The sequence below is a fragment of the Betta splendens genome, chromosome 1 (genome assembly GCF_900634795.4).
Source record: "Betta splendens chromosome 1, fBetSpl5.4, whole genome shotgun sequence".
Lineage (NCBI taxonomy): Eukaryota > Metazoa > Chordata > Actinopteri > Anabantiformes > Osphronemidae > Betta > Betta splendens.
In genome coordinates, this window is record NC_040881.3 from 8544957 (window position 1) to 8559537 (window position 14581).

Here is a 14581-nt window from a genome sequence, read left to right on the forward strand (position 1 = left end):
CTATGCAGCTGAACATCTGAATATTTCCAGTTTCCAAATACAAAGTTAACACCATCTCATTTATTGAGATGATACAATTTGTTATATGTTGTACCGTATCTCTCCTCCACCACAGCTACACTTAGGTTCTCTTCTCCCTGTTGCCACTGGCTTTTTAATGTGGGGCTTTTCCTGCTAACATCTGTCACCAGCACACATTTGTTCCAGATTGATCGACATAAATCAAAGCCGCGATGCCGCACTAAAGACTGCAGCTTGAAGCGCAGAAACCATAAAGGAAGAGAACCTTTGCGGGAGAAAGCACAGTCCATCTATGTTGGTATCTTGTGAAAATAAATTGCATTTAGTTTTAATGCCCAAAGCATTGACACAACAGCACAAGCAAACACTAGGCTGCATTATAAAGAGCCTGCAATGTTTACGATATAAATATTAATGTCATAACAATGTACATAGAGTATGATTACAGATTCAGCTGTTTATGTAAGATGTAGGACTACAGCTGAGATAAATATTCAAATATTCATAGTCACTTAAAAGTTGCTATTTTAACATCACGAGTGTGGCCTCCTACGAGCGTATCCTTATATACAAGTCAAACACCACTCAGACAGTTTGGGGTTCACCCAAGATAATGCTCTCTGTGGTAAATTTAGCGTTCCTCACATGACAAAACTCTTTTAAACATCACTTCATGACTCTCTCCGTTGCCATGCCATCTGGAAAACACATACATTTCAAACATACTCCCAGAGTGAATCAAACAAACAACGGATCAATCTGCAGCCGTGGCCACGCTGACTTTCTGTCGAGTGCCATCATTAGTTCCGTTTATTTGCTCACTGAGCTGTTTCTGCCGTCTAAAGCAGAGAGCAGCGATCTCTGGGATAGCTGATGTCACTGTGCTGCTGCTGCAGCAGCAGCGAGCGCCTCGCTCGTCCCGCTCCGCTGTTTATTTGGGAATCATTACGGCCTGCCAACTTGGCCCCCATTGATGTTAAAATCAAACCGAGGATCCAATTATTAGCCATAAAAAGTCCATCACAGGAGCAAAGTCAGTTCTGATTGTTGGAGGCTGGTTACTAACAGAGAGGAATCATTTATCTTGTTTTCTACATATACCCAAAAACTAAAACAACAGAAAAAGCATCCAACTTGTGTGGCCCTTTCACAAGGGGCCCTTTAAAGAGGGAAGGGGTTGCTGATGCAAGTCATTCCACTTGCTACGTGTCCCACCAGGTTCTGCTACATTTAATGTGGAAATGAAAATATATAAATCGTTGCTATCATCGTGTGGGAAAAATGAAAGACCTGATGACAACACATCCTTGTACAAAGTTTAACACACTAACTATCGTGACTGAACTTTCTGTTTTGTTATGACTGGCAGCTAAGATGGGAAAACATTCAATATGCAACAGATTAATGTTATGGGCTATAAAGCAGAGACTGAAAGTAATCCGTCTGTTCACTCACTTCGGTCCATTTTGCCTGAGCAGCGAGTTTCGTGGGGCTTTGGGTTCATCTCAGAACCTCTGAGCCTCTGTCATATTCCTTGCTGACCCAAGCCGGAATTGCTTCTCTAAAAGGAAATGACTGTAACCTCCACTGCACTTGGGTCATGAGTTACACTTGAGCAGCCAAACTACAAAGAGCCTAATCTATTTATAGGAAAACAATGTTACAGCACAGTGATCAGGGGGAAAAAAGAACCCTACAAGATGGAAAGACAGTCAGACGCCAAGGTTACACGCCAGCTGTCAAGATCGAGTAGAGGCCTGGCTTTTCTCTGCTTCATAACTTAAATCCATTTTCTCTGTGCTCATGAAAACATTAAACTATCCTCTTACTCTTTATTGTGTCGATTGCGACATTTAATACGAGAAAGAAATACAGCACCTACAAAGCTGTCTCAGGCCATAATCCAAGTAATTTAAGTAGAAATCTCAAAGAAAAACATTTTTATCCGTATGTGCAGAAAACATGATTTCACTGAGCCCCGATGTCTCATTAAAACAAAGTGGACTAGAGAATGAACTGTGGGTTTTAGGCTGGCATGGAAAACACATTCTGTAATATTTACTGCTACCACGGCAACATTTTTAGAATATATATTCTATATTTTCACACTCCATAAGAAAATCTGAACAATATTCCAATGAATTAAGGAAATGGGGAAAAGTAAAACATTAATTGACAATAGGTAAAAGGAGAACAGAAAGTATAATGAGAAAATTGGGGCAATAGACTCAAAATGTAAAAAAAAACAAAAAAACCTGTGAATCTGAATCTTGGCTGTGAATTGTGGGGACGGTCCAGGGGAGAAGTGGTCCATAAAGAGATTGATTTTCTAAACTTTATCACCCGTCTGCATGAACCCAGGGGTTGGTTAAAACGCAAGCGCAGCACTGTTCATGCAGCAAGAGTACATGTGGGCATATATTATGACATTACGTTGTTACCATACCAAGACATCCTCAGGGAAAAACTAGTTGAAATGTTTTGAGAGCTTCTACAAATTTCTGCATTTGCGGTTTGAACACGAGGAGCTGATTACAATGCCCAAAGTTGGTGTGGATATGTTTGGCCATTACAGAAATGAAACGTTGAGTTCCCATCAAATTTATACCCAAGTCACGCTGTAGCAAAAAGCAGGAGAAGTGACAAGCAATAGTTCCCAGGGCCAAAAATCATTCGCCATCTCACTCGCTTGAAGTAAAACTGGTGTAATTCTCAGTTACAGCTCTCCCATCACCCATTCAGGTTCATATTATTGGAAACACTGACATCAAGCTGAAAAAACATGCCAGACGGAGCATTAGACCAATGATCTGTCTCTAGTTCAATATGGTAACAGGAGAGCGAGCTAAAACAATCAGCTTTCATTTCTTTCTTTTTCCCCTTGTCCCATTGGTGTCAACCAGACCCAGCCAAACATCTGCCATTCCGTCTCGGCACAGGGGAAGGTCGTTTGTTTCCAAGTCGAGATCACTCAGTTATACAACCTTTGGACTTGTTTGGGTACAGATGCTCACACAGGATATTACAGGAAAGCACAACGCCTTCTTTTCCCCGCTGGAAGCTGGTCATCGGGCAGAAACAGAAGGTGTCAGATTGGGCTACTAAGTTAAATACCGAATACACACGTGTGTCACCAGTCACCTAAGCACAGCGTCAGAAACTTTACTTTATCAACCTCACACTTAGAAGAATAGCTAATAACCCAATGTATTGGCTCGCTGTCAGTGTGAACATCAGGCTTCACAAAAAAAGCCATGCACATTCTCATGTAAGGTATCGCTCCCAGGCCTTGGCCCGACTGAATGCTATAATCTTCTGAATGCGATGCATTAAAGGATCTAATTGTTGAGCAGCTGACAGACGATCATCCCAAATCTTATGTCTCAAGTACCAGAAGGCTGAGCTGGAGTCATGCACTCCAGTCTGCACTGCACATTTTAGATGTGATGGAAACTATTTATGGCCTGATGACAAGCATTTTATAGTAATGAATCAAAAACACCATCGCCTTCGTGCAGATTTGGTTCCTGAAAACAAAACTCTTACGATGTTGTTAAGCAAAAACTAAGGTCACCTCTTCTGACAATGGCAGCAGCAGAATGTGTGTGGATTTGTGGACAGTGACTGCGGCTATGTCAGAGCCGTGGTGTGAGGGAGTGTGACCGTCTGGCAACTGAAATGAGGCATGTCATACTGCTGCAGAACCAGTATGTCTGTTTTCACAGTGCTGTGTGTAATGTGTCTGGAATTGTTTTTGACGAATATGTACAGATGCACGTCACATTCAACTTTACCATTTTGTTCTTCCAGCTCATTGCCAATCTCCTGGCCCATTATCTTCTGCCGGCTGATGACAGCTGAGAGCGCATCCAAGCCTGCATCCTGGGCTGTGAGGGGAGAGGTGAGAAGTAAAGGAGAGAGAGGCAATATGAAACATTGGAGAAAGAAATAATAGAGCTACAGTCGCATGAAAAATACATCTTGCAGCAAAAATCTAGTTGTCTGAATATGGCAGCGGACAAAGAAAGTAACACTGGAGCCTTTCTTTAACATGCGGGTTCTAAGAATTGAGTAATTGCAGTGCACTGTACTGGTGGTATAATGAGGCAAATACTTGCAAAATACGAAAGAGAGACTGTTGGGGTCCAGTTCAGCTCACAGTGCTGCATATGAGTCATCATCAACCTCGCTCATGTTAACTGCAACTTACCAAAGGTGGTGAAAGAAATTAAGAAAAATAAGAAGAGGAGAAAAAAAAGAAGAGAAAGGAGAAGAGAAGACGAGAAAGAAGAGATAGAAGAAGAGAAGAGAAAGAAGAAAAAAAGGAGAAGAAGAAGAGAAAGAAGAAAAAGAAGGAGAAGAGAAAGCAGGAGAAGAGAAGAAGAAGAGAAAGAAGGAAAAGAGAAGAAGAGAAAGAAGGAAAAGAGAAGAAGAGAAAGAAGGAAAAGAGAAGAAGAGAAGAGAAGATCGAAGAGCACCCGCCGGCACAGCTCCAAGCCATCCCTGAACCGATAAATACCCACAGAGACCGCCTAGCATCCTCCCCTCCCTCTCCTCCATCTCCTCTCCGCTCCTCTCCTCGCCTCCCCTCCCGCCTCTCCTCGAGCCCTCCCTCTCCTGAACCCTCCTCTCCTCCCTCTCCGCCCATCCCTTCTCCTTCCTCTCCCTCTCGCTGAGTCATCTCTCCCCCTCTCCTAGAGCCTCTCCTCTAGACTCTCCCTAGAGAAGAGAAGAGAAGAGAAGAGAAGAGAAGAGAAGAGAAGCTCTCTGCTTCCAAGTTTGACACACTCTCTACCGCAGGAATTTTTTTATGACCACAGGTTGAAGCACACACCATTACCCAACTCCACCAGAAATCCCACAGGGCACTAGAAACTACCATGTGGTTCGGTTTCACTGTCTTAACAGGAATCTCTGATCCCAAATTGACAATAACCAGAGCTATAATGGAGACATAGCAATGAAGTGTCACAGGGAGTCAGGTGAACTAATGTCTGGGTGTTTAAGTCATCTCAGAGCCAGGAAATGGGAGAAAGCACACGTGGGTTCACAATATGTCTTGTAGTGAATTACTAAAATCATCTTTAATACTGCCAAACATGGTCAAAATGACTGCTTGTGTGAGTGCACATAAGTTTCTTATCATTTCTCTCGTTTTGGTTGTTTCAGAAATGCAGGCAGTAGGTCTGAAAATCTAATCAGTCTTACCTTCAATGATTCGTTGCTGCTGCTGCTTGATCTCCCCAAACGTCAGTCCCCTGGTTTCCTCTGGCTCGTTGACCAGCCAGGGATTGGCTGAAACTGCTCCGCTCGCTCCTGCCCCTCCGGCTGCAAACAAACTCGACCTGTGAATCATCATAGGGAAACTGAAGTGTTGTAGAGACTAATGGCATATTCCGATTCAAAAGCAACGCATCTACCCTTGGTACAGAGGTATTAAGGATGCATCGGCAGCCAGTGCAGCATGGCTGAAAGTAGAGTTCAAATGTATCACTTGCATCTGTCAGTCACTTTTTCAACCCAAGTCTAAAACACTCAACATGCATCAGCGGGCCTATGCTAATTAAGTAAACACAGCCAATACGTCTGGTTTGGGATAAAATACAGCACATCTGTCCAACCCTTACAGAAACATCTGTACAGGGCATGGTCCTTTTTGAAAACTACTCTTTAGAGCATTTTTTTTTTTTAACAACAAACCCTTCACATCCAGAAAGAGTGTTTATTGACACGTTTGCTCTTTTATTTTTTTTCAAATGACTGTGTTTAAACAGTGCATGGTAATCGGTCACAGGTCTACAGGCCGATGGAGAGGTTTTTCATCGACGAAGTGACAGACCAGAGAACCCTCTGAGATGTGCTGATCTAAATGCCGCTGTGTGAAATAATGGCTCGTAATAGCTTAAAGCTGTGCCTCCCTCCCGCGGTGACAGGTTCAGAGTGTGTGTAAGACTGCATCGCTCTATTGAGAGCAAGTAAAGTGACCCGAGCCATGTGTAATTAAATACACGTTAGTGTTGAAACAATAGACGATTACATGTTTTACTACGTTTTCTGATGTCTCTGCATAATAACTAGACTGAAACCAACTCGTTTTTTAATTGTGCGCTGAGTATTCGGGTTCAGTAATTATGAGACCCTTTATAGGACTTACCGCTCATAGAAACAGGTGGGACAAGGCTTTCAGTCTAATCTCTCTGACATGTTTGATTGAGACTGTGTGCCAGCCTCCACTTCCTCGACGCAAGCGCCCAGTGTGTGAAGATCCAATTAACCAGTCAGTGGGAGCGCCAAAATCAGTCAGGCACATCTCTTGGCAGCCACAAAGCACCAGACTGCCGCCACCCAGGCCCGAGCACTCAGGTCCTGACTGAGTGACTTGGACAGGCAGGATTTAACTAACTACAACTATTTCCAGGGCAATCAAAAACAAAAGATAAGGTTAAGGAAGGTGGGTCCATGGGGCATTAAGCCTTTAAACCTGGGCGCCATGTATATATCTCACTCAGTCTGAAATTGATTTTTCAGAATTAGTTTTAAGTTCCATCTAAAAAAACCACAATCCTTTTCCTTCCAAAATTCAAAAAAAAAAGAGCGGCTTAGATTATCCAAGCATAGCCAATCTGCCACCTCCCACATTCTGTCCTCAGAGACCACACAGTGGGAATGGGTCCTACCCACAAAGCCAAATTACCCACCACATATCACTATTAAATGTAGGTCCTAAGGAGCAAACTAAAAACCATATGGCATCCTGATTACAGCTTGCTGAACTAATGCGTTCATTTGGAACATTTTGCAGAGCCTTTTATTCAATTGGGTGTGTGGTCTGTAAAAAGATGAAAGCCTGTGCAAAGTGCCGTCAAGTAGATCAATTCTAAAACCAAAACTTAAAAAAGGCATCAGAAAAGGACAGTGTCACATCAAGATGTGAACCAGTGTGCTGGGAGGAGTTCCATTGCATTCAACTTTCTAAAATATATCCATCACACAGCAGACAACCTGGATGAACCCTAACAATGTAAAAACACAAAGGTGCAAAGTAAAAAAAATGAATTGGAGGAGGTTAACTTCATTTCCTCTTTCTGTCCAAACAAATATCACCTGGTTGGCACCAGCTTAATTCAAACACAAAGTAATGAGTGCCTGCTGCCAGAGGTTTTCCAAGGCCACCGCACTGACAGGGCTTCAACTGATGAAGAGGATATCAACTGTGGCATCCAGCTCTGCGATTGCCCCTTTAGACACTTTGAATAAATGCTCAGTCAAGAGTTCTAACCTGTAAACGCATTCTTACCATCCAGTCATCAAAAACTCATGTATACAGCCACACATATAAATGACTGAACGTGTGCATGCGCGTGTGTGTCCGTCTTGGTATCAGCCAAATGTATGGTCAACAGTGCAAAGCGAGCAAATCTCTTAATGAAAAGGAATTATCTCCTTAGGAAAGCGCCCGGTCAGAATGGGAGACAGACAGACTTCCTTCCGAGTGATAGCACAGAAAAAGGTCAGAGCACATGGGTCATACCAGATGTAAGACTTTCACTAAAAGTTAGCGAATGGTGACATATCATCAAAGTGGACAATGGGGCCCATGACCTCTCTGTTCAATGGCATGAACAAGAGATGGTTGATTCATTATTTTTAATTGGACAACCAATGCTAAATGTTATAAAACAAAAACATTGTGAGGAGCATCACAAAATGAAAAGTAGCATGTTCAGGGCAGGTTCCGGGAGTAATAGACCATGAAAAACAGTGACAGTCAAAGGCCCTCAGTTAATTTATCAATTAATTAATGTAGCGAGCAAACCGTAGCCACATTTTTTAAGAATTTAATACAAATGTGGATTGTTTTGTAATGCAAATAAATTATTATGCATTCAATAGGGGTTTATTAAGAAAAACTATTTATTAAGGAAAACCAATTAGCTTATACAATACCAAATACCAATTAGCTTATACAATACAAAATAAATATGACTTGCCTGGAAGGTTCTGGCTCTGTGCTGTCTTCCTTGAAGGAGGCATTGAGCTGTTTTTCTCTGGTTAGCAGGTCATCAATGAGGTTCTGCCTCCTATCAGCTTCTGACTGCATTCTGGTGTGGTCACGTTAAGGTCATGCAAATTGTCAGCAAACTTTAACCACGTTCATAAATAAAATAAAATATGATGCTGCTAGGACTGACACTTTGGAGTTATTCAGGAAACACCTGAGCAGATGGGACAGGCCTTTTCAAACACTGCAATGCCCTCTATAGGAAGACAAGCGCTAGTGCAAGCAAAAGGAAGGCTGCAGAGCCAGATGTAATCTCAGTCTCATGACTTGCGCTGCTTAGAACATTGCGAAGGAAGGATACAAGCGTCGAGACGATGAAGCTCGCAATAAATCCCCTTTGAGCTGGGCAATATTCTGTTTCAGCTTTTGCAGTGACGCCCGGAGGGTCATATTGATCTGCAAAGAGAGTATGCTGACGTTGGCTGACTACCACAGATCAGCATCTTTCTGTTTGTGAAAGGAGCGTTACCTTTGCAGGGTTACCCCCCGTTCTCTTTTGCCTGTTCCTTTCATTGATGTTCTCTGCTATTTCCTGTGTCAAGCGGCAAATGGCATCATAGTTTTGTAACCTAAAAAATAAAACAACAAATGTTATATATAGTCATCGCATTGTGCGTCAAAAAGCAGAAACCTCTCGTGGTTTGTGTGGTTGAAATGTTAATAAACACAACTATAAACGTACTGTACAATTGGTACGTAGATTTGAACACGGTGAAGATGTGCTATTACAACTTACAAGCATACAATAGGTTGACAGCACATGTCGTTAATGGTTTGTTATGCTAAAGATGCATTTCGTTAAGCAAATATACAATTAGGAAACACATCTTACAACTTCACGACACAATATTATCTTTTACATGTGTTAATCCGCTCATCATGTGACGCCGCCTGTGATGTCTCTCCTTTATAGCTCCGACTTTGTTGCTAAGTTTTTTTGTAGACAGCAGATGAAGGAAAAGTGAACCAAACTTCGATTTCCTTTGTCTTGGCCCATGACCACCAAAGGTAAATCAATATTAATTTCTATACGTAAGCCAGACATGTAGGAGCTGGTATTTTGTAGTTTAATAATCAGAGCTAGCTACTGTACGACTTCAGCTAGCAGGATACAAAGACAGTGCTGTATTAGCTCGTAGTGTAATATATAAATGTTAATGCCACTAACACTACAACCACTCAAATTTTAGCATTCAATCGCGATTCTTACCAGGGATCCTGCGACATTATGATAACATTTATCTATGAGGACAAAATCTACTTATTTGGTACGATCCGGTAGTAGTCGCTCTCAAACAGTTTCTTGTTTGGGTGTGACGTCACTACGGCGAATCGCGAGGAAAACGTCACTCACCTTTGCGTTTATCATAAAAAAGGCTTTTAACGCAAGGTTATTATTCTCATTATTATTATTATAAAATTGTTAAGTTTAAAATAAAGTATTGTGCACAGTAAAAGCACTTTAAACTTGTTTGTCTGTAAAGATTCCTATAAATTGAGGTCCTCCTCATTCTAAAGGTGCTGTTTAGTGACAACTGCAATTGCTTTTAGCTTCTAAGGTTAAAACTAAACGCAAGTCAAACGTCTGGGTTTTTCTAAGCTGCCTTCAAATCCACAACAAGAAACAGAAAAGGTCAAATAGCTTCAAAGTTTCCTACATTGGATGTTGTACATTCATTTCATTTAAGCATTGCTTTTCATTTCTTTCCTAAAATACACGTTCACATGCCGTACTACTGTAGAGACTGGAATGTGGGAATGACAACACACTGCCTTCTCTGACTGGGACTAGAAGTTGTTGTTTAACTCACTTGACCCACATATGAGATAGGTAGAGGATTTATGTTTCATTAGTAAACAGTAGCTATGTTTGGATCAAAACAAGTAGCTGTTGTGGACAAAAATAATGTTCGGAACAATGTATTGGAAAAAACCCTTTTAGCATTTCAATGCTACGCATGACACATTTTCAAAGAAATATCAGCATACTCCTCCTTTTCTGATGACCTTTTTCTAGGCAACAAATGTTTCTGTAGGTTTCCTTATAAAAATTGTAGAAAACACATTAACAATATTTGTTTTTACTAATTTCATAATCAATGAAACAAATAAGATAATATACATCTTTATTTGTCACATCATCATTTTGTTACAATGTCTGCATTTGACCCATCTTCTGGGGAGCAGTGGGCTGGCACACTTGCTCAAGGACACACCCGGTGGGATCAAACTGCTGACCTTCTTCTTTCCAGACCAGTGTTCTACCCACTGAGCTGCTTAAGAACATTGTGGATGTAATGTATGTAGATCAGATTAATAAATATTGTAATTGTGTTTTTTTAGAGGCACTTATTAAAAGTGTCTTTTCAAAATGTGTCTGTGTTTTGTGATTTGACCTGAGGGTTTAATTTCCTGTAATTTGGCTCTAATGCTATTCAGGGACTACGTGTTCCCGAAGTTAACAAAACAAAATTAGTGGAACAGTTCATTTCCAATGACTGACATCACTACAAACAAACCACGCTTGACTCACAAAACCACAGCCCACGGGCTTATAAGACCAGACGTTCAGCCCGCGTGACGAGGCAACGCACCTTTCACGCTGCGTTTCACGACTGGACATGATTCATGTTTCAAGAACATTGGAGTATTCCCACTGTGGAAATATGAATTCTTCCTCAGTGTGCACATCCTCTGGTCACGATCCGGACTCTCTGGCAGGAGGCAGAATCCAACACATGTCTCTTTCCCAGTGTAGCCTGCAGGACCCAAAGAACTATGGAGCGAAGACAGAGGACGTCCTTCTAAGACCTCGCTCCAGGTAAGGTTTAACATTCACCTTGAAGACGGTTTGAATTTTTTAAATATGTGACTGATTTAACAACAAAAATCAATATCAGACTAATTTACATTTCTGTCGACTTGTTTTAAAAGTGGCCAGACACAACACAGCACCAAACAGATATACAGTACATCAATAATGAACACATAATCACTGCGGATTCAAATGCTTCCCAGGAGCTTTTACAGTTATGACACATCAACGCTTGATTCTGACTGTGATGTGGGAAACGAATCCAATCCCGGGAGGCAGAGATCAAACTCCCTACATCACGAGCTCCATGGTTCAGTCATCTCAGAGAAGTCAAAGTCCAAACCCAACAAGCTCTCTACCTCCAGAGAACCAAAAGGTATCAGAAAAGACTTGTGGATTCTAGTATTAAATTGAGAACTTTTTTTTTTAAGTTTGTCTCTTTGTGTTTTGCTCAGGCACTAAAGCTAACGTCAAGCCAGTGGCCATGCTGACTATTTCTGAGTTGGACAACTGGGAGATAAGTTCCGGCTCTGGCCTGAAGTACGGACAGTTCGTGGACTGGGAGAGAATTCATCCTGAGGCTGCGCAACGATACCGGCAGATTCTGAAGAGCGGGCACCGCGAGTTAAAAAGGATGGCTCGAGACGGATTCTGGACCGCTCCACACACGCTGAGGGCCAAAGCGTACCATCACATTATCCACAGCTTTAATTACAGGTTAGGACCGAAGCCCAAGCAAGTGCATTCTAATTTAAACTCTCTCCACCAAATGAGCTGATGCTGACAATGGTGTCATGTCTGCAGTACATCTGTCACCCCAGATAGAGATGTTTACCATGAACTTGCCAACAAGCTCTTTGGGGAACACAAAACCAGCAGCCACCCGGTACCAGAGTACATGGAGGCAGAAGAAATCCCCAGGTACTTCATTTATTACTGCGCATGCATGGTGCAATGGAAAACAGTGTGGCTGAGTATATGGTGCTCTCATCCAGATACTGCCTCAACAAGGCCGGTCGGAACTCTGCCAAAAAGGTCCTTCTTTGCTTGGGCAAAAGCTTCCCAGACATCAACCACTGCCCCGTCCTGCCCGCCTTGGTCGCCCTCGTTCTTCATTTCAGCCAAGATGAGGCCGACTGCTTCCACAGCGTGTCCAAACTCATCTGCTACGATGACCCCGACCTGCGCTACGTGGACCGGACGTTCCTCACCTACCACGCTTCCTGCATGACCTTCGGTGACCTGGCGAACAGGTGCTGCCGAGGCATCCGTAAGTTGATTGCCAGCTCTCACCAAAGCCTCTTTGAGTTTTACTCGGATTGGATAATGTGGACCTTTGCTGATCTTCCGTTCACATACGCCATCAGAGTGCTGGACGTTTACCTTCTGGAGGGTTACAAAATCCTCTACAGGTTTGTTGCCGCAGCATGTTTTATGAAAACACTTACAGTAAATGTGCCACAATCAGCAGATCTTCAGAAGTTCCCAGAGAAATAATCCAGCGCTTATCATTCTTGCAGGGTGGCTCTGGCTTTGCTAAGCTTGTACAAAGCATCTGTGTCATCCCGAGTGGCGGATGTAGAGAACTTCCGAACTGACATGAAAGGCTTCGTGCAGAATATTGAGCGACACTGCACAACAGAGCAGCTTCTGGAAAGGGCCTTCGTAATTCCAGTTGCTACGAGGAGAGACCTCGACCTTTTGTTTAATGCCAATATAGAATCCCTCATGCAAAAAGGCATCAGCAGCAACCAGAAGAGGTGGGCTGACACACACATTGGCACAAATCATAAAAATAAGTGAATTAATAAAGAGTATAAAGGATGAATTAGACTCAATGTATATAATTTTTAGAGTTTGTTTCTGAAAGCACTACTCTGTGTAGCTGCACATATTCATGCCCTTGTGTCTCTGTATGTTTCAGGCAATCTGTAGAGACAGTCGACTTCAGTGGCTTCAGCTCCAGTGTTGTGACAGGGTCTGAGATGAGCGTCGTCTGGGCCTGGATCCCAGAGCGCTTTGCCCTGTTTAGTCCCATAAGACTGTTTAGCACAGCTGAGCATGGGAGAAGCCTTGTCTCGTAAGCAACCTTTGTTCAGTACTTTATTATCATTAAGGAAAAATCTATAGGAGCTCATTCTGGAATTGGTATATGTTATAAAATGTCACTTTATATCCAAACTCAGATTATATTTTGAAATGATATGCTAGCACACACTTTGTGACACCAGTGCAGGTCACTGTGGGCCAAAACTGCTGAGTTCCAGTTCTAGTTATGTATCAGCAACAGACAGATGTTTTTACTGTCAACATGTTTGCTTTGAGTATGAAAACCATGTAATTTTAAGTTCAGTGATGGCAACTGCTCAGGTTGTCAAATGCCTAAGGGTGTTTAGCATTATATTATAGATAATGACCATTTCTAAAATTAAAAAAAAAACAGCTGCTCCTATTATGAAAATGCAAATAATGGAAAATAAGAGATTGTACGAAGAGAACATTATTATTGGTTTAGAGACACTTTATGGCACAATGTCTCTTGTCTACCATAGATTTTATTCACATGTGGAGGGACACCATCCAGCCATCTTGATCATCAAAACTGAGGACGAGGAGGTAATTTTAGATAACACACTTAATACCAGGACACATGTGCTATTGTTTTAAAAACTTTAGACTGAAATATAATTATTCTAATTTTATTAAAAATTATTTTCAGGTTTTCGGTGCTTTTCTGTCAACAGACCTAACAGAAAGACACCAGCATGATTCTGAGCAAACCAGATACTTTGGAACTGGGGAATGCTTTGTTTTCACTGTAAGACATAAAACTGCAGCTCAGCAGACCGACAATAAATTCACTATATCCTCATTGTCATTTTATTATTTCCTACCATGTGGTTGCAGCTTCGTCCATGCATGGAGCGCTATCAGCAGCCTATGGTCAGCATCATGACCAGAGGAGCTTTCCCTCGGCAGGTTAGACCCCTCATCGGCCCCTTTTCTAAATCCAGTACCAACAGCTCCCCCACAGCTCTGACCTGTTCTGCTCTGTACCCGCCAGGACCCTCGCTATCTGATGATCTCCGGCACTGGGCCAACACAGTATCAAAGGACTGCTAAAATTTCAAAGAGGCCCAAGGAACAAGAAGCCTCCATGTTCCTAGCAGCCAGTGATAGTCAGTTCATTATAGGTATGTAAATATGAGTGAAATAAATATGTTCTACATAAACAGTGACTACATTAGACAGACGGTGCATCAATTGCTAATGTGATGTACTGTACATGGTTCCTCTCAGGAGGCGACGGGGGCCACGCGCTCTGTCTACAAGAAGATCTTACAGCAGGATACTCAGAGGCTTGTGACACCTTCAAGAGCATTCCATTCTGCAAGGGACAATTCAGAATCCAATCCTTGGAAGTGTGGGGCATCCAGCACTCGATCTCCCTTTCTCACTGTTTTCCCTCTCAGTAAAATAATGTCAGTATAGTTCAACTTTACAATATTTATCAATTCTGATGCCAGATGTATTTAAGCTGTTGTGTTATGAATTAACTGAATGACATTTTAAGTGGCTTATCCAAACACTTTTAAGGTTTTTGTTATTGAAAGTTAATGTATGGCAAGTGTAGAGTGCGTGTTTTAAACTGTTCTAAAATAAAGGAGTACGTGGTGCACACG

The 14581-nt window shown here is 42.1% G+C and overlaps 2 protein-coding genes across 3 annotated transcripts in view; one reads left to right on the top strand and one right to left on the bottom strand.

Annotated features, from left to right (window-relative positions):
• The window catches only part of stx8 (syntaxin 8), a 23153-nt gene extending 13725 nt beyond the window's left edge, over window positions 1–9428 (bottom strand). Inside the window, exons 1-6 of the mRNA XM_029146016.2 lie at window positions 9294–9428; window positions 8553–8652; window positions 8385–8479; window positions 8013–8123; window positions 5230–5366; window positions 3816–3908 (exon numbers count right to left, since the gene is read on the bottom strand). Of these exons, the coding sequence (XP_029001849.1) occupies window positions 3816–3908; window positions 5230–5366; window positions 8013–8123; window positions 8385–8479; window positions 8553–8652; window positions 9294–9310 (553 nt within the window). The 5' untranslated portion in view covers window positions 9311–9428. The remainder of the gene's footprint in view (window positions 1–3815; window positions 3909–5229; window positions 5367–8012; window positions 8124–8384; window positions 8480–8552; window positions 8653–9293) is intronic.
• On the top strand, window positions 8988–14579 carry LOC114844775 (TBC1 domain family member 24-like). 2 transcript variants are annotated; one of them, XM_055512230.1, is made up of 13 exons: window positions 8988–9091; window positions 10766–10904; window positions 11102–11274; window positions 11354–11615; window positions 11703–11819; window positions 11894–12310; window positions 12419–12658; window positions 12823–12978; window positions 13451–13514; window positions 13618–13716; window positions 13806–13877; window positions 13963–14092; window positions 14199–14579. In XM_055512230.1, the coding sequence occupies exons 1-13, from the start codon at window positions 9079–9081 to the stop codon at window positions 14372–14374; spliced, it is 2058 nt and encodes a 685-aa protein (XP_055368205.1). In that variant the 5' UTR covers window positions 8988–9078; the 3' UTR covers window positions 14375–14579. The 2 variants fall into 2 exon arrangements, with proteins under 2 accessions (XP_055368205.1, XP_028988235.1); XM_029132402.3 differs by lacking the exon at window positions 8988–9091 and having other exon boundaries at window positions 10598–10904.
• The last annotated feature ends 2 nt before the right edge of the window (window positions 14580–14581 follow it).

Excerpts from the sequence above, each read along its gene's own strand:
- LOC114844775 (XM_029132402.3), top strand. The coding sequence starts at position 10,705 with ATGATTCATGTTTCAAGAACATTGGAGTATTCCCACTGTGGAAATATG. Across the intron at positions 12,311-12,418 it reads GGTTACAAAATCCTCTACAG|GGTGGCTCTGGCTTTGCTAA; the intron begins GTTTGTTGCCGC and ends TCATTCTTGCAG. Across the intron at positions 14,093-14,198 it reads TGATAGTCAGTTCATTATAG|GAGGCGACGGGGGCCACGCG; the intron begins GTATGTAAATAT and ends GGTTCCTCTCAG.